General features: G+C 43.3%; 1 protein-coding gene across 1 annotated transcript in view; it reads left to right on the plus strand.

Moving 5' to 3' along the window:
* Positions 1-19185, plus strand: part of dok6 (docking protein 6) — a 422100-nt gene that overhangs the window by 201873 nt on the left and 201042 nt on the right. Inside the window, exon 2 of the mRNA XM_078540045.1 lies at positions 16395-16502. Coding sequence (XP_078396171.1) covers positions 16395-16502 — 108 coding nt within the window. The remainder of the gene's footprint in view (positions 1-16394; positions 16503-19185) is intronic.

Genomic DNA, 19185 nt, shown 5'->3' on the forward strand with positions numbered 1-19185 from the left:
CTCCTGGCTAGCCTCACACGTCCTACCCACTGACAACCTGAGGTCACTCAAAACTCTGCTGCCCATGTCCTACTTGCACTGCGTCCATTCATCTATCACTTTAATGCTCACTGGCCCACATTGGCCCCTGGTTAAGCAATGCCTCGCTTTTAAAATTCTCATTCTTGTTTTCAAATCCCTCCATGGCCTTGCCCTCCCCTTTCTCTGTCATCTCCTCCAGCCCCACAACCCTCCGAGATATCTGCGCTCCTCTTAATTCTTGAGTATAACCCATTTTAATAGCTCCACCATTGGTGGCCGTGCTTTCATGGCCTGTTTCAATGCTGTAGCCTGATATGAATCCCACCTTCTGCTCCTTATAGCGTTTTGATCACCTTTCCCAATGTTTTTCCTCAGCTACAGTCAGCTGACAGGAAAGAAGCACATTTGCCTATTTTGCCTCAATTGCCGTCATGTCTCCGGCTGTCTCACTAGACTCGATGTAACGTCTCGGTCACAGTCTCTTTTCCAGGCCACTTCTCTGGGGTGGCCTTCCCTTCCTAAACCTCACTGGCTCTCAACCTCTCTTTCCTCCTTCTAATACACCCCTTCAAAGCTACCACTTTGACCAAGCTTTTGGCTATCTGCCCTCTCACCTCGCGACGTGGCTCAAATTTTGCTTTAAAACATTCCCGCGTAGCGGCTTGGGGTGCTTTATGGTGTTCAAGGCACTATATAAATACAAGTTATTGCTGTTGTTTGATTTGCCACTGGTGAAACTGGAGATCGACATTTTCCCCACAGGCTGGTGCATTGGCTGTGCAATTTAATATGTAAGTAATTGCAAAGAAGAACACACATGCTGCTGTGGTTGTTTCCATGGCTATGGGACCTGAGGGTCTGGCTGGTCTCACCATCAATAATTAATTAATTTGACATTTTAAATTTAAATGTTAAATGTGCATAATGTACTCGAGATTTTCTTAACAAACAAAATAGAAATTAAATAAGCTCCTGCGCATGCCATTTAAAATGTCCCAAACACTCCTGGTGATGTGTCACTTCGGGGCTGTGATGATTGTTGATATAGAGCAGAGGTGGGGAACATTTTACTTACCAACGGCCATCACACACAGACAAAATCAGTCGTGGGCCCCACACACACGTAAAAACCAACTTCATTTATTTTTTTTAAGAGAGAATGCAGAAACGTTCACCTCGCCGATGGAGCCGGGTTCCCTGCTCCCTTTCTCCCCCGCCCGGGTTACTCTCACTTCTCCACGTGATCGGCAGCTTCCCATCCTGTCCCTGCCCTGTGCTCCTGCACCTGGATCTTGCGCCTCGCTCTCTCCCCACAGACTGAGCCTCTGGTGACTGCAGCCAAGGCTCCGGGATCAGAACATGGCAGCAGCCAACCCAGAGTGCAGCACGGGGGTGGGGGGGAAGGTGGGTTGGGGGAGGTGGGATGGATTTTGAAATCTCCCTGCAGACCAGATAAAAAGGGCAATGAGCTGAATCCAGGCCCCAGGCTGGGGGTTCCCCACCCCCTGGGTATAGAGGAAAACGAATGCGCGAGTGTCAGTTGCATTAAACGTATCAGTGGAGTGAGACATTTGTGCTTGCCTTCACTGGTTTGGCAGAATTAATCAAAATGCATCATTAGCCCAAACACATCTCCTTAACATAAGCCCATTGTTGATTTTGGAAAACTCATGGATAGAAATGTTACAAGGCCATAATCAAACCACCAAGAACTTGGGTTTGGGACAGGGTTGGAAGAGGCAGGAGGTTGTGGTGGAGAAGTGAAGGGATTTCAAGGGACCTACAAGCACTCATATACACTGAACCATGGCATGGTTGTTATGGATAAATGCAATGTACTGAATGTATGAGAAAGAAAAACACCCAAAGGAAGCGACCAGGCCCACAGCATATTGCCAGCAATGACAAAAGTATGGACGCTGTCGGAAGGAGTTGGCTGTGAGAAAATGTGGTCAGGTGTTGACCTGGGAAATGAGAGGCTCTTGCTGTCAGACAGAGAAGTGGCCTGGAAAAGAGACTGTGAACAAGACGTTACATTGAGTCTAGTGAGACAGCCAGAGACATGACAGCAATTGAGACAAAATAGGCAAATGTGCTTCTTTCATGTCAGCTGACTGTAGCTGAGGAAAAACATTGGAAAAGGTGATCAAAACGCTATAAGGAGCAGAAGGTGGGATTCATATAAGGCTACAGCATTGAAACAGGCTATAAAGCCTACCAAGTGTGAGCTGGTGTTTTATTTCCACATGTTGCACCCACCTCTTTACCCTCCATTTATTTTAATGTTCCTCTATTTCAACCAATTGCCTAACTGTTTTAAAGGAACGTACAGACTCATTAATACCTTTCACCTCTGCTGCCTGTTAACATCCTAGCAAACCTGTGCTTAAGAGGTAAGTGAAGCTGCAAAAGGCTAGGCAAGTCCATGAGAGGCAAGTAGAGGTCTGGGTGGGTGATGGGTGTGATAGAATCACTGAAGGAGCCTGTTCAGCCCTTTGTGCCCATGCCGGTTCTGCAAGAGCAACTTGACTAGGCCCACTCCCCTGCCTTTTCCTCGTAGCCCTGCAAAGGTTTTCTTTTCAGATGATCGTCCAATTCCCTTTTGAAAGCCACAATGCGATCTGCCTCCACCACCCTCTCAGAAAATGTATTCCAGATCCAAACCACTCATTGCATAATTTAGCTTTTCCTCATGTTGCCTCTGGTTCTTCTGCCAATCAAGGTGTCCTCGTGAAACCTTCATCAATTTGACCACATATACCCCCAGGTCCCTCTGTTCCTGCAGCCCGTTTAGAATTTTGTCCTTTAGTAAATATTATTTTCCTCATTCTTACCACTAAAATGTATCACTTTGCACTTCTCTGCATTAAATTTCGTCAGCCACGTTGTACCCTATTCCACCAGCCTGTCTATCTCCACTTGAAATCTCTCACTATCTTCCTCACAGTTCACAATACTTCCAAGTTTTGTCTTGTCTGCAGATTTTGAAATTGTGCCCTGCACACCCAAGCCTAGGTCATTGGTATAGATCAAGAAAAGCAGTAGTCCTGATGCTGACCCCTGGTGAATCCCACTATGTGCCTTCCTCCAGTCCGAAAAATAACTGCTCTCCACTACTCTGTTTCCTGTCACTCAGCCAGCTTCGTATCCATTGCTGCCACTTTCCCTTTTATTCCATGGGCTTCAACTTTCCTGACAAGCCCGTGATGTGGCACTTTATCAAACACCTATTGGAACTCAATGTAGACCACATCAGCCGCATTTTCGTCACCATTCCTCTCTGTTACCTCATCAGACAAGCTCAATCAAATTAGTTAAACATGATTTTCACTTAACAAATCCATGTTGGCTTTCCTTAATTAATCCGCACTTCTTTAAATCATTGATAATTTTGCCCCGGATTATCATTTCTAAAACGGAGGAGATGGTGTAGTGGTAATGTCATTGGACTGTAATCCAGAGGCCAAGATAGTGTTTTGGGAACACAGGCTCAAATCCCACCGTGGCAGTTGATGGAATTTAAATTCAGTTAATAAAATCTGGAATTGTACACTAGTCTCAGTAATGGTGACCATCAAACCATCATCAATTGTGGTAAAAACCCAACTGGTTCACTTATGTCCTTCAGGGAAGGAAATCTGCCATCCTTGCTTGGCCTGGCCTACAGGTGACTCCAGACCCAACAGCAATGTGGTTGACTTTTAATTGCTCTCTCAAATAGCCCAGCAACCACACAGTTGAAGGACAATTAGGGACAGGCAACAAATGCTGGCCTTGCCTGTGAGGCCCACATTCTGTGAAAGAATAAATTACATTAAAAGCTTTCCCACTACCGAGGTTAAACCGATTGGCCTGTGGTTGCTGGGTTTAACCTTAAATCTTTTATTTAAACAGGGGTATAACATATGCAATTCTCCAGTCCTCCAGCACCACCCTATATCTCAGAAGGATTGGAAGATTTATAGCCAGTGTCTCCACAATTTCCACCTTTACTTTCCTCAGTAACCTCAGATGCATCTGATCCAGTCCTGGTGACTTATTAGCCAGCCTTTCTAATGCCTCCTCTTTAAGAACTTTTTAGCCCTCCTGGGTCTCAGCTACCTCCTCTTTCACTACGACTTTGGGAGAAAGGAACGGAAAGATATGTAGGTAGGGTAAGATGAAGTAAAGTGGGATGTTGCTCATGGGAGCATAAATAGCAGCATAGACCAGTTGGGCTAAATGGCCTGTTTCTTTGCTGTAAATTCTGTGTAAATGTAATGCTTTTGTCTGGATTTAAGGAATTCCTAATGAAGCATGAAATGGTTTCTAGTTGTCCACCTCTATTCAGGCAGTAATTAAATAAATTTGGGCAGCAAATCGGTAAGATCAAAATTCTGTTTAATCTTAACCACCTCTTGCTAAAGAACACTTGCCACCACTGCACCAGTGGCTATATTCAAAACTGGGCTATGGAATGATTAGGGGAGTTGTTAATTAATCTTTAGTGATGCAAATAGACTGGTATTAAATGGGGTGTTGGGTCTGAAAATAAGTGGGAGTTCCACTGAGTCTCTGACCGTAAGCCTATTGAGAGAGTAGAGGAGCCCACCAGAACACAACTGGTTGTGTAGGGCCTGTGCCGTTTTCAGGATTTCCCAGCCTGCGTTGTAAAGGATGGAATGTCCACTCGTAGACCACCGCCGCCCTCCTCACACCATCTTCTTCTAAGACAAACGGCACTCAGGAGAGACACAGGGGCAGGACTCCCAGTGCCGGGAGGTCCCGTTTCCCTGCCTCATTTCAGATCCAATATAGTACCAGTAGCCAATGAACCAAGTGTGCTGAGGTAAAGAGGCGACCAGTTGAGCTGGAGTGAGCCAAGCAGCCTCAAACCGCAAAGACTGGTAAGTTGTCCTTTTTTTCCCAAATGCCTTGGTAGCTCTCCTGACACAGGAGGATACTACTGTGGCCTGGGCCACACCTTTCCACCTCCCTACCTCCTTTCCCCCTCAGTGGTGGGAAGGTACTAGACAGCCTGCCTTCTTATGGTAGGTGCGAGAGATGTGCCCACAGTAATATCCCTTCCTGTGTACCCCCTGGTTAATTTAATACCCTCCCACTGATCTCACATAAATGCTGGGTTGGCATCCCGCAGGTTTTAATGGCTGTTATGCTTTCATTTGTGCAACTATGTTCACTGATTGAAGAGAGGTACGTTGTTCCCAGAAATTTTGATCCTGGCAAAACATGTCACATGAGTGAAATTAATCTGATGGTTTTTGTGAATGAACTGTTGTGCTCTGGCCAGTAAAGCACGTCAGCACTACCCAGTGTTAGCACTGAATACTGTCAAATCAGCTGAAGCAGATACAAAACAAACGTTATCAACCTGCTTCAGCAGCGTGCTTCAATCCCCCCCTCATCATAACATTTATTACCATTGCGTTCACTTTACATTAATGATAACCCTGTATTTGAGTGAGACAGCTAGCTTCAATATATGATGTTTGCTTTGCTACAATACAGGCTTGCGATAGCCTTGCTTATTATGACCAGTTCTAATGAAAGGTCCTCAATTTGAGAGGCTATCTTTCCATAGATGCTGCCTGACTTGCTGAGTGTTTCTAGCATTTCCTGTTTTTAGTTCAGAATTTTGGCATCCACAGTATTTTGCATTTGATTTGTGAAATTATTTTTATTTTTGCCTCACAATTTTGCATATTTACGCAGCAGCCTGTTTTGTTCAGATGTTATTTTCAAGGGCACATGTTCCCAACAATGAGTCTTTTGACCTTTGTGCATGTGGGCCCATAGTACTTGTAGTATTATTGCATGCTTTAACAAGGGGAATGTTTTATTGACGGTTGGTGTAGAAAGAGGGTGTGTTAAACTGGCCAGGGGCACGGCCTCCGAGGGATTTCTGAGTTTGAGTGCTGCTGGATTAGGACGCTCTTGGCGGGATTTTTCACACCCGCCCGCCACGGCAATCGTCCGGTCCCGCCGCAAATCAATGGACTTCTGGTTGGGGCGACGCATCGCCTGTGGAGGGGTCCTGCCCCCAGCAGTGCCGGAAAATCCCAGCCTCTACGCTTAGAGAGTGGTGGAGTGTGCACTTCCGTCTTCCCTGTCATACCAGCCCATTCCTTTGTTTGGAGGAAGGTGGTGACCAAATTGGGGGCTTTTTTTTTGTCCATGTTAATTATATTTTTCCTCAATGGTTTGGCCCCACGTGGGGTAAAACCTAGGTTAATTTACAATGACCAACCTTAGCTCTGAAATTGATGTTTTGTCCTTATGAGCGTGGCTGGGCAATGGATATGGAATTAGGGATTATAGTTTATGGCCAATGGTCTTCAAATTTCAAAACACAAGAGTGTTGCACCAACAACTCAGCCTAAGGGCCGGTATTCAGGGCAGCCTCTTAAAACGTAAAATAAGCAAAATTGCACAGGAAATAAAAACAGCAAATGCAGCATCTGTGGAGGGAAATGACAAGTTAGCCCTTTGTCAAAACTCTGCACCAAGTCAACTTGCCCATTCTCTCCACTGACGGCTGCCTGATTGATTGAGTGCTTGCAGCATTTTCTTTCAGGTTTTACTCTAAAGGTTGTGACAGCAACAGCCTGTTGCTGAGTTTCGCTTTGTTCTGACAGGCTTTCACAGGTTCTTGAACAGGTTACCAAATTTATGTGGGGTAGGTCGACTTATCAAACTGAGGGCTCATTACTTGTACGGCGTTTGGATTTGGATTGACGGTGGACTCCAGAAATCTGAGACAGATTCAGAAAATGCTAGAAACAAGGTCAGGCAAGCATCTGTGAAAGAATCCCAAAGAATTTGCATGCTGGGTGCAGGTCGTTTGTGCTTTGGTGAGGGATCCATCCCCAAAATGCTCGTTCTCCCCATAAGAACTTTAATACTGGCAATCTGCCGGATGGGCGTATATAATATTTTGATTGAAAAATACATTGTAAATAGGAGGTAAATGACTGAAATGCTTTACAAGCTTATGTTTTGCAATATTTGTGCTTTCTCAAGTGATAGGTGCCAGGAGTGCTGTGTGTTTCTACCATCTGGTGACTAGTGGGGGGGTAATTTCAAAATTACAGGAAGAGCCTATGCGTAGACCACCATATGTTTTAAAATAAAATTAGTTTTTTTGTTCTTTAGCCTGCTGCTCTGTTCTGCGGCTGCTGGCTGTGCTGAACCACAGTTCATGCCCCGCTGGGCCTGCTTCAGCCGTTCCCTGACCTCTGCCCGCTGGGCTGTGGAGCAGAGCCAGAGGCCTGCCAAAATCCTGAAATTGGCTCGGGGGCCTGGGGGGGAGGGCACCATTGTGGCAGGTGAAACGCCCGAAAGTGCCAACGTGTAAAATCCCAGCCTGTTTCTTCTCTCGTCCTCGGCGATGTAGGCATCGTTGGTAATGCTGGCATTTAATGCCAAAGTAAATAAAAGGGTGATGGTGCTCACCACTATTTTGCAGAAATGCTCCAGCCTCCTGAGGTGAGGAGAGATGCATGGCTAAATGTAAAAATCAGGAAGCTGCTGTCTTGAGTTGCATAGCTCTGCCTCCTTAAAACCTGATTCACTGTTTAAATATATGTCATGGTATGAGTTTCCTGTCTTTTGTATGATAGTTACGAAGCAAATTCCCCACAGGGATTAAGATGTGTCTGATTAGTCTGAGTGTCCTTTTTGATGGTGTGATAATTCTTAATTGCTGTCAGCCATCCTCTGTGGGGGCACTAGAAATTAACTATTATAAGTGTGGATTCTGTTATGACCAGGTGAGAAGGGTTGATCTAGCTCCTCTCTATTTAGCCTCCTCGGTTGGCCACAACAACATTTTTCACAAGATATGCCTTTTCTGAATCCAAATGTGTTTAACTATTTACGCAGTGAGCAATAAGGAGCCAATCAAACAAGGTATTCTTGAGATCATGAAAGGGAAAATTTATTAATTACTAAACCCAAAAAATAAAATTACAAGTGCAATGTCACATGCACAGGTATCCAAAATAAGGGGTTAGAGTCCAGTTAAAAGAATATACAGTTAAATGTCCTTTGATTTGCCTTGAGATGTAGCGGCTGATTTAGGTTAGCTGGTTTCTTGCATGCAATCAGATGCAGAAGATGTTGCAATTATTATGAGATCTCAGGTTCTGATTGTTGACTTCTCGAGCCGGCGACACGCACTTTTTTAAAAAGAGAGAGAGGGAGAGAGTGTGGTTTTTCAAAACAAAAACAGAATTACCTGGAAAAGCTCAGCAGGTCTGGCAGCATCGGCGGAGAAGAAAAGAGTTGACATTTCGAGTCCTCATGAGCCTTCAACAGAACTGAGTAATATTAGGAGAGGGGTGAAATATAAGCTGATTTAAGGTGGGGGGGTGAGGGGAGAGAAGTTGGGGTGGATGGGTGGTGGTGGTTGTAGGGACAAGCAAGCAGTGATAGGAGCAGATAATCAAAAGATGTCACAGACAGGGAACAAAGATGTGTTAAAGGTGGTGATATTATCTAAGAGAATGTGCTAATTAAGAATGGATGGCAGGACATTCAAGGTACAGCTCTAGTGGGGGTGGGGTGGAAAGACTGACAGGGCATTGTGGTTCTGCTGAAAACGTTCTTGACACTCCTTTAGTCACTTGCAATCTCTGCAGTGGCTGCCAGTCTGGCATGTTATACTTTACCCATTGTGTATTTCCAAGGGGTTTTGGGTGGGGTTATCTGTGGCAGCCATTGTTTCAAGAGTAATCAACACTTTGCATTTTAATGTCCCTTCCTTAGACAATGATGAGTTTCGATGGATCTTTGAATTATAGGAAATGTCCCTCTCTTCACACTCCCCTGAGGGTGCCTGTTTGCTTATTCATCTTGACCTTGGAAGGTGGCTTTGCATTTTTAAGTAGCTTGTTCTGTCTCATTTGTTACGACCACAGCCGATGTTATTCATTGAGCAAGCCAAATCCCAAAGGGAAGCTAGTCTTACTGAACATCAGCGTTTGTGTTTTGAAAATGAGGGGAAAACTACTGATCCCAGAAGCTTAGAATCCCAGTAACACTTTTAGGATTTTAAAATAAAAATATTTATTAACAAGAAGAATTAAAAACTTAAGCACGCAGCATTAAAATAACACAGTTAAAACAGTTTCACAAAACATTCCCTTCCCAAAAAACCCACTTGGTCAGAACACACAAGTAAACCACTTGGCAACAGCTCCCTTATGGATTTTTAACCATAAAAATCCACAAATATTACCCCAACGCAAAACTGCTGTTACATTAGTAAAGGTATACCACATGACTCCTCAAACACCCACTCTGCTATGGAAATCCAAAAGAATGGTTCAGAAACAGACTGCTTTCTGAAACAAAGACTTTCCTGGTCTCACTGGGTGGCTGTTTCAGATTTCACACCTTTTCTCAGCACAGCGCTGATCTCAGGATCCCCTCCCCACCACCACACAGCCACCATAACTCAACTAACATCTTTCCTTAAATATCTTTTTTTCCCCTTTCATCTTAGATTCCATTGTCCTAAGCACTTCTTTGAACTCAACTTTTCCAAAATACAAAAATCTTTAATGTTTTCCTATTACCTCTACGTCCGGGTCAAATAAAATTTAATAACCTTCCCTTGTTTACTTATGAAACCTTTGTAAGTTGTAAAAGTTCCTGTCAATTCTAAACCCCCCTTTGACATTTAACAGCTGAAAGGTCAAGTCCCTACTTATCCCAATGCAAATTTTAAAACCCAACCTATTAACTTGTAATTCCAACTTCACTATAGCCTCTCATTACAAACGCATGCATCTCTCAGTTCCCACAGACAAGCTGTCTTTACTAACCTTCCCCCGGTTTAATTAATCATGGAAACACACACGCAAAGCCTTCTTTATAGAATACCGCCATATTCCCAAAAATATATATTTTTTTAAAAAGCATCCATCTTCACACATTTCAATTGCAAAGTTTGAATTGTAATTCCACATCAAAACTTTCCAGAGCTGGTCAACTGGAAAAACCAGACATCAGGTGACTTGCAGCAGCCATCTTTAGTCAGCATATTTTGCCTTTAAAATGTCCTTTTTAAGCTGTTCAGCATATGTTGATCAGCCAGTGAAATTACAGATTTATCACTCATGCACGGGTCACATCATCGTGACCAATCCCATTCCTTCAGCCTTTAATTGTTTTTGGAGAATTTTATAAAATATTACATTTTTATTTTTTCTTTTGTCTCTTTGGCCAGGATTTTCCAGTCTCACCAGCTGTGGGCGTCATCGCGGGCAAGAAGGGAAAGTTTGGAGAGTGGCCAAAAGTCAATTGACAAAGATGCCCACTGCTGACAAGACTGGAAAATCCCACCCTTTGTCTTTTTCTCATTCGTTCTCTCAATCTAATCACTCTTTCCCTCTTTATTTCACTTTCTGTAACCAATCCTATGTTCAAGTCATTATTCTAATTTGCACTCCCTAGTTCAAACTCTGTGCTGCTCATTAATAGTTCTTGAATCTGTTTTTTGCCCTGTTCACACATGTCCCTGACGCCTTGTAGGGGGCACTGCACTATTTTGATCTCCCATTTGCAGCAACTTACCAAGCAAAAGTCTTGTGGCGATTAAATGGGTAATAGGAATTCGGCGTTTTAGTTTTGAAAAAAATATTGTATTATCAAATTTGTAAATCAGCGTCGAATATCATTTTTAATCTTTGAAGTAAAATGGGTTTTCTTATTTTTTATGAATGTATTTTCGATTATCCTGGTGCAATTGACAGACTGAGTGATGCTGAACCATCAAACAATATCAATGTGGTCATGTAGAACCATGCAGCACTGCCTTGCTATTCATGATAGTTGGTTAATTTCTTTTTCCCTGCAACTCACCAGTGTGTGATTATGACACAATCCACAGTACCCTCCCCATCACTTCAGCCTACAGCATGATATCAGTTGAGTTTCCTGACTCTAGATTCCTTCATACTGGCGTGGTGACATTTTGATACCTGATTAAGGGAAACGGTGAGAATGTAATATTGTAGGAAGTGGCCCTATTGCTGAATTGCAGTGAAGGCAATAATGCTTGAAACTTTTAATGAATTAGGTTGTTCGTCAAACAGATTGAATTAACAACACCAACTTGTATTTATATAGTGCCTTTAAAATTTTAAAACATCCAAAGACGCTTTGCAGTAGTGATATAAAAACAACATTTGACATGGAACCAAATTAGGAGATAATAGAGCAATAACCAAAAGCTTGGTCAAAGAAGTAGAGTTTTAAGGAGAAAAAAAAAATACCTGGAAAAACTCAGCAGGTCTGGCAGCATCTGAGGAGAGGAACACAGTTAACATTTCGAGTCCATATGACTCTTCAACAGAACAGAACAGTTCTGGACTTGAAACGTTAACTGTGTTCCTCTCCGCAGATGCTGCCAGATCTGCTGCGTTTTTCCTGGTATTTTAGTTTTGGATTTCCAGCATCCGCAGTTTTTTGCTTTTATCTTAGAGTTTTAAGGAGTATCTTAAAGGTGGAAAGAGAGGTGGAGACAGAAAGGATTAGGGCTAGAGTGTAGGCAGCTGAAGGCACAGGCATCAATGATGGGCTGACTAATGGCTCCTATCTAACAAACATGGTGGTCAATGCACACCATTGTTTACTGGGCTGGTTTGCTATAGCCACAATGGATGGTTCTTTGACTAAGTAAAGGAATGGTAGTTAGAAACTGGTGAAGAACAATATAATTTGCTACTGTAGCTTCTTTTCCCCACTGAAAGCTACAATGGTGGCACCTCCGTATTCGGTCATGCTTAACCTTTCTCTCTGATAGTATTGAATCAGTAGCAACCAATCTCTCCTAATGCATATTTACTTTTGAGTTTTATAATCAGTGTAAATAAAAACCCACAGTAATCTGATCACTTCTCGACTGGACCCCAGAACTTGTCCATTACGGCTGATGAATATTCAATTATTAAGGCCATTAAACAAGTTTACTGGGCACCGAGGAAAGATAAATATAGTCTTGTTGCGCAAAATCCTCAGCATGTTGTGACAAAAGCTTTAATGCACAACTTGGCATTTTGATAATTGCTTCTGGCTAATATACCTGCTCAGCAATTCTTCTTAGTGCTATGCTTGACCTTTTAGTTTGATATGTAAACGCTAAACTGCCTCAGGAGATGGCCAGCACTTCACATTAATGTGTAATAGAGTGCATTCTGGAATAAAAAAACCTACAGATGTGACACCCCACCAGTGTGGAAAGCATCCAGAGACAGATATCATGCCTTACCCTGAAGAGAAGCTAAGGGCAGCATTAATTTTGTCATAAGTGCGCAATGGTGACTTACAGTAAGTCACCAGCCATCATTATTAACAAGGCAACGCTGTAAGGTCCTAGAGCATGTCACTGGTATCCTTTGAAGTGCTATTTCCATGGTTGATTGTATACCAGGCCTTTTCTAAATGATCCACTGAACCTGTTATTACAGTTATAACTACTGTGTGGGAAATCGATTTGCTTAGCTTGCTGGCCCAAATGCCTGGTGTAATGTGGCCATGAGCCATAAAGGCCAAGAACAGCTCAAAATTGATCGTGGTTCTGTGCCACCATTAACAACATTTGTGACTGTAAAGTGAACTCTGATACACAGCTTTGATTCAGAAGCGTATTCAACTTTGACACTGAAGTATGTTTTGGATGGGTCCCTCTGATCTGTGGACTCTTGACGTGCTTCTTGGTTACTGGTATGTGTGACCTATCTTCCCTTAGACAGGTTTGATAAGGGAGCTTAAGATGGAGGAACCCTTAGGAGGAAGTGACCATAATATGATAGAATTTACCCTGCAATTTGAGAGGAAAAAGCTGGAATCAGATGTAACGGTATTACAGTTGAATAAAGGCAACTACAGAAGCATGAGGGAGGAGCTGGCCAGAATTGACTGGGAGATGAGCCTAGCAGGAAAGACAGTGGAACAGCAATTGCAGGAGTTTCTGGGAGTAATTTGGGAGACACAGCAAAAATTCATCCCTAGGAAGGAGAAGCATACTAAAGGGAGGACGAGGCAACCATGGCTGACAAGGGAAGTCAGGGACAGCATAAAAGCTAAAGAGAAAGCATACAATGCGGTGAAGAGCAGTGGGAAACCAGGGGATTGGGAAGCCTACAAAGACCAACAGAGGACAACTAAAAAAGAAATAAGGAGGGAGAAGATTAAATATGAGGGTAAACTAGCCAGTAATATAAAAGAAGATTGCAAGAGTTTTTTTAGATATATAAAGGGTAAGAGAGAGGCAAAAGTGGACATTGGGCCGCTGGAAAATGACGCTGGATAAGTAGTAGTGGGGAACAAAGAAATGGCAGAGGAACCGAATAGGTACTTTGTATCAGTCTTCACAGTGGAAGACACGAGTGACATCCCCAAAGTTCAAGAGAGTCGGGGGGCAGAGGTGAGTATGGTGGCCATTACCAGGGAGAAAGTGCTAGGAAAACTGAAAGGTCTGAAGGTGGATAAATCACCTGGGCCAGATGGATTACACCCCAGAGTTCTGAAGGAGATAGCTGAAGAGATAGTGGAGGCGTTAGTGGTGATCTTTCAGGAATCACTGGAGTCAGGGAGGGTCCCAGAGGACTGGAAAATCACTAATGTAACCCCCCTGTTTAAGAAGGGAGTGAGGCAAAAGATGGGAAATTACAGGCCGATTAGCCTGATCTCGGTCGTTGGTAAGATTTTAGAGTCCATTATTAAGGATGAGATTTCAGAATACTTGGAAGTGCATGGTAAAATCGGGCAAAGTCAGCATGGTTTCATCAAGGGGAGGTCATGCCTGACAAATCTGTTAGAATTCTTTGAGGAGGTAACGAGTAGGTTAGACAAAGGAGAGCCAATGGATTTTATCTACTTGGACTTCCAGAAGGCCTTTGACAAGGTGCCGCACAGGAGGCTGCTCAGTAAGATAAGAGCCCATGGTGTTAGAGGCAAGGTACTAGCATGGATAGAAGATTGGCTGTCTGGCAGGAGGCAGAGAGTGGGGATAAAGGGGTCCTTCTCAGGATGGCGGCCGGTGACTAGTGGAGTTCTGCAGGGGTCAGTGTTGGGACCACAACTTTTCACTTTATACCTTAATGATCTAGATGAAGGAACTGAGGGCATCCTGACTAAGTTTGCAGATGATACAAAGATAGGTGGAGGGACAGGTAGTATTGAGGAGGCGGGAAGGCTGCAGAAGGATTTGGATAGGTTAGGAGAATGGGCAAAGAAGTGGCAGATGGAATACAACGTGGGCAAGTGTGAGGTCATGCACTTTGGTAGGAAGAATAGAGGCCTAGACTATTTTCGAAATGGGGAGAGAATTTAGAAGTCTGGAGTACAAAGGGACTTGGGAGTCCTAATCCAGGATTCTTTTAAGGTTAACTTGCAGGTTGAGTCGGTAGTTAGGAAGGCAAATGCAATGTTGGCATTTATTTCGAGAGGACTAGAATATAAAAGCAGGGATGTGCTGCTGAGGCTTTATAAGGCTCTGGTCAGACCACATTTAGAATATTGTGAGCAATTTTGGGCCCCGTATCTCAGGAAGGATGTGCTGGCCCTGGAGAGCGTCCAGAGGAGGTTCACGAGAAAGATCCCAGGAATGAAAGGCTTAACATAGGAGGAACGTTTGAGGACTCTGGGTCTATACTCGATGGAGTTTAGAAGGATGAGGGGGGATCCGATTGAAACTTACAGAATACTGAAAGGCCTGGATAGAGTGGACGTGGGGAAGATGTTTCCATTAGTAGGAGAGACTAGGACCCAAGGGCACAGCCTCAGACTAAAGGGAAGACCTTTTAGAACAGAGATGAGGAGAAACTTCTTTAGCCAGAGAGTGTTGATTCTATGGAATTCATTGCCACAGAAGGCTGTGGAGGCCAGGTCATTGAGTGTATTTAAGACCGAGATAGATAGGTTCTTGATTGGTAAGGGGATCAAAGGTTACGGGAAGAAGGCGGGAGAATGGGGTTGAGAAACTCATCAGCCATGATTGAATGGCGGAGCAGACTCGATGGGCCGAATGGCCTAATTTCTGCTCCTATGTCTTATGGTCTTAGAGACACTGTAACTGTACTCTGGCACTTCCTTAAAACAGATTTATTAGTAGTACATCTAAACAGATTACAGAGTAGGCAGGTTGCTTGTGAGCATGTTGTGTTCCAACCTCACTTGACTGACTGACGGCAGTGATGCATCATTTTTTTCTTCTTTATTCTTTCAGGGATTTGGGCATTGCTGGCAAAGCCAGTATTTGTCGCCCATCCCTAATTGCCCTTGAACTGAACATTTCAGAGGGCAGTTAAGAGTCAACCACATTGTTGTGGGTCTGGAGTTGCATGTAGGCCAGACCGGGTAAGGACAGCAGATTTCTTTTCCTAAATTGGTGAACCAAATGGGTTTTTACGACAATCAATGATAGTTGTCATCATCCCCATTACTGAGATTGACTTTATATTCCAGATTTATCCATTGAATTCAGCTTCCACCAGCTGCCATGGTGGGATTTGAACCCATGCCCCTGCAGCATTAGCCTGGGCCTCTGGATTACTAGCCCAGTGACATTACCACTATCTGTGTATCTATGTCATAGATTAGGATATCCATTCTGTAAACCCTTTCACTATAAAGTCCTTGAAAGTGTCAGAGTTCTACTTCAGAATTATTGTTAGCTGATTTTGGCTGCCTGGTGCCAATGACAAAGAGAAAAAAAAAATTGTCAGCGTTTCTACTCCTGGTCACTTACCCATCAACCTTTCAGAAAGTGCAGGTACATGGATGTAGTGGGAGACCGGATTTGGATGGAACCCCACCAATGATCAGATGACCTGCTGACACTCGGGCTCTGATATTTACCAGGAAGGTTTTGTATCAGCTCAGTAGCCCAGAAGTGGAGTGTGGGAGGGATGTGAAGATCCTGCCAAATTTATCGACAGAACCTCTTTTGAATTTTTTTTCCCTCTTTTCCTTCCCGGCAGCCGGCCAGATTGAAGGGGGTGGCTGGCTATCGTGTAGGAAGGCCTGTGGCACAAGGCCGTAGCTGAGAATCTGAGAGGAAGGAGTGAGGGAGAGATTGTGGCCGGGTGGTGGGGAGGCAGGTGTTGGGGAGCCCATTTGGAGATTGTGAGGGCTGTGCAAGGGACATGCGGACAAAACAAATGTTTTGCTTACTGCAGTGTGAAATTTAAAAACTTGCTTTTGCTTAAGCTATGTTTGTGATGTCAGATGTAGCAATCATAAATGTTTGGTTTTACTGCTATCTCACACTGGACTATCATATGTTCATTATCATCATGTCTGATTCTAATATCTTCTTGGTACACTAACCAGGCTCATTTGCATTCTCTTAATGTTTCTAACAGATTTTCAGAAGGTGTTGGTTGGTATTTAAGAAAGCCTCCAGCAAAGGCCCCAGGAGGTTAGAGAAATTTCCTGATGAAAAGGCAGCCTATTTCCGGAACTTTCACAAGGTAAATATTCTCTGCTTTCTACTGAATCTTATAGGATGGAAAGTATTAACAGTAACTGCAATTCGACTACTTAGTGCATTACATTCTTAGTTATCATTTCTGGTGGGTCGTCTTGTTGAAATTAAGGTCGCTTAGGTCATGAGGCTGGAGTAATTGATTTTGCTTTGGGCGCCTGTGCTTTTAACTCCACAGGAGATTAATTTTTCCCGACACATTTTAAATTGATATATGAATTCATCTGTTTGTTATGTACCCTTTTGTTTGACATTTAAATTTGCTGAACTTCACCCAACAGCTTGTTGTAAAGCGGAATGTCGTTTTAAATTTGTTCTGTTGTGAATTATTAGTAACATGTTCCTTCAGTTCCTTGGTTTTTTGAGTTGGGGGTTGGGATTGCTGGCCTTAACTAGCAAACTCTTAGGCAGGAGTTCACTAGTGTCAACCTTAGGGCCTGGATAATGGTCTGGACAGTGCCCCTTTTATCAGACTTCTAAGGCCGTCACATATCAGGCAGGAAGCATGCTAACCATTCCGGCCAGAACCGCTATCTTGGGTAAGGACAAACTAGAGGTGCCCTTTACCTGTGCCTGAAGCTGCTGTTAGACCCTGGGCTGGATTCAGTGCTGGCATCAGGTTGCACCGATGGGCCTGAAAGCGGAGGGGAGGGTGGTGAACTCACTTCTGGGGTGAGCGAGATCCAGGGCCACATCTCATCAGTGGCAGCTAGTTAATTAAAGATGGGTGCCTCCCCCACCCCACGCCCCCCCTTTCAGGAGCGGTGACTACTGCTGGGCCTGCATCTGGAGGAAGAAGACGCGGGGCTAATCATGCACCCTCACAACCAGGAGTAGATTTTGGGAGTGCCAGGGTGATGCAGACAGACCCTGAAGAGGGGTTGAGTGGTGGGGGTTGCAGCTGGTGAGGGCTGTTACCATGGGGGTGGCCATCAGGGGAACCTTGCTGTGGGCCACAGAATATTAAAAAGGAGGCCCCTCTTTGTAGCCTGCTGGGAGGCTGCCCAGGTTTACCTGTTCATCCCCAAAAAACTGGTAAAATCCAACTCTTTATTGCATATACAAATAGCCTGGCCCAAATTCTAGGCCATTAACTTAAAGAATGCAATGTGTTTCAATCACCATGGAGACCAATAACATTTAGAAAGATATTCAAATTTCCTGTGGCTAATGGAAGGATCACGCAACAACTTCAAGTTTTAAGACTTTTACTGTAACAAATGAATTAAAAGCAACATTAACTGAAGTCAAATTTTGTAAGCAACTTAGAGTTTAAATTAAAAAGATCCCTGATTTAACTTTTAAGCTGACAGAAAATCCCCCCCGTCCACGATTATAATTGATCGTTTCCCTTCAGTAGACATTTCATTCTCTGGGAACAGTCCAAAGTGATTCTTAGTTTCCCAGGGCTTGCTGCCTTTCTTTCTCTTTTCCTGGGTAACCCCTAATCCCGGAACTGACTTTCATGGTGAGGCACTTTAGCCAAACTAGGTGAATCTTTCAGTCTCATTTAAACCCTCATAAACTCAGCCTCGTTAATCTGAGCATGAACTCCCACCTGTGTTTTGTGTGGTGACCGACAGGACCAGCATTTCCTCTGCTTAAGGTGCAGGACTAGTTGCTTCTCTCTCTCTCTCTCTTTCTCTCTCTCTCTCTTTCTCTCTCTCTCTCTCTCTTTTTCTCTCTCTCTTTTTCTCTCTCTCTCTCTTTTTCTCTCTCTCTCTCTTTTTCTCTCTCTCTCTCTCTCTCTTTTTCTCTCTCTCTCTCTCTCTTTTTCTCTCTCTCTCTCTCTCTTTTTCTCTCTCTTAGGTTCAGTTTGCAAGAATCTATCTATGAAGTTCAGTGATATTTTTTAACAAAACCTGCAACCTGATCTTACAATGGCTTCCTATGGACATTTCCCCCCCTCAAAGCCCATCTCCATGACAATGTGAATTACACGGGCCTTGTATCCAGGTAGAAATGTTAATTAACTATCCTCCTGACCCCCAACTTCATTCTATCTTGGAATTAGAGAGGCAGTGTAAAGTATAACTGCTTATAAAACCTGACATCCTTAACACTTCCTTAGGACTTGGAGACAAGCAGTCTATTTACCATCAGCACAGCTGCCCTGGTCATTTTTTTTTTCATTTTTTTTTTACAGGGGTGAATACCTTGCACCTTCTTCCCAGTAAAACAACCTGGGCATTTCTTTTAGCTTTAACAACAAAGCCACAAGCTTGTTATCGATCAAAATTCAGAGCAGATCATGTGACCCCTTTCATTCCTCCATTTGACCCAAAATTAAAGAGATGGTCCCATAACAAAACATTAAACATCCTCACGAACTTCATATATGTAAGAAATGCAGACAAACGTTTAACTTTAGAGGAAATAGAAGCAAAATTACCAGAGAAATGAGAAAAAGGAGTCAAAAATAATGTGGCATTCATAATTTGGATTTCATTATTCCATCACATGTTCATAATAATTTGGACTAGTTCTGTTTAAGATGACTCTTTAAATTAAGTATTTTGCATCCTTGCAGTGAGGTTAAATTTATGAATTAATTTTGTATATTAACATAATAAAAGTTTTCCTTCAATGAATTGAACTTAATCCAATTTTAATACATAAAAAAATTGAATTTTAAACCACAGTATGCAACAGGATGTTATTAAAATTGT

Source organism: Cetorhinus maximus, chromosome 4 (genome assembly GCF_964194155.1).
Source record: "Cetorhinus maximus chromosome 4, sCetMax3.hap1.1, whole genome shotgun sequence".
Lineage (NCBI taxonomy): Eukaryota > Metazoa > Chordata > Chondrichthyes > Lamniformes > Cetorhinidae > Cetorhinus > Cetorhinus maximus.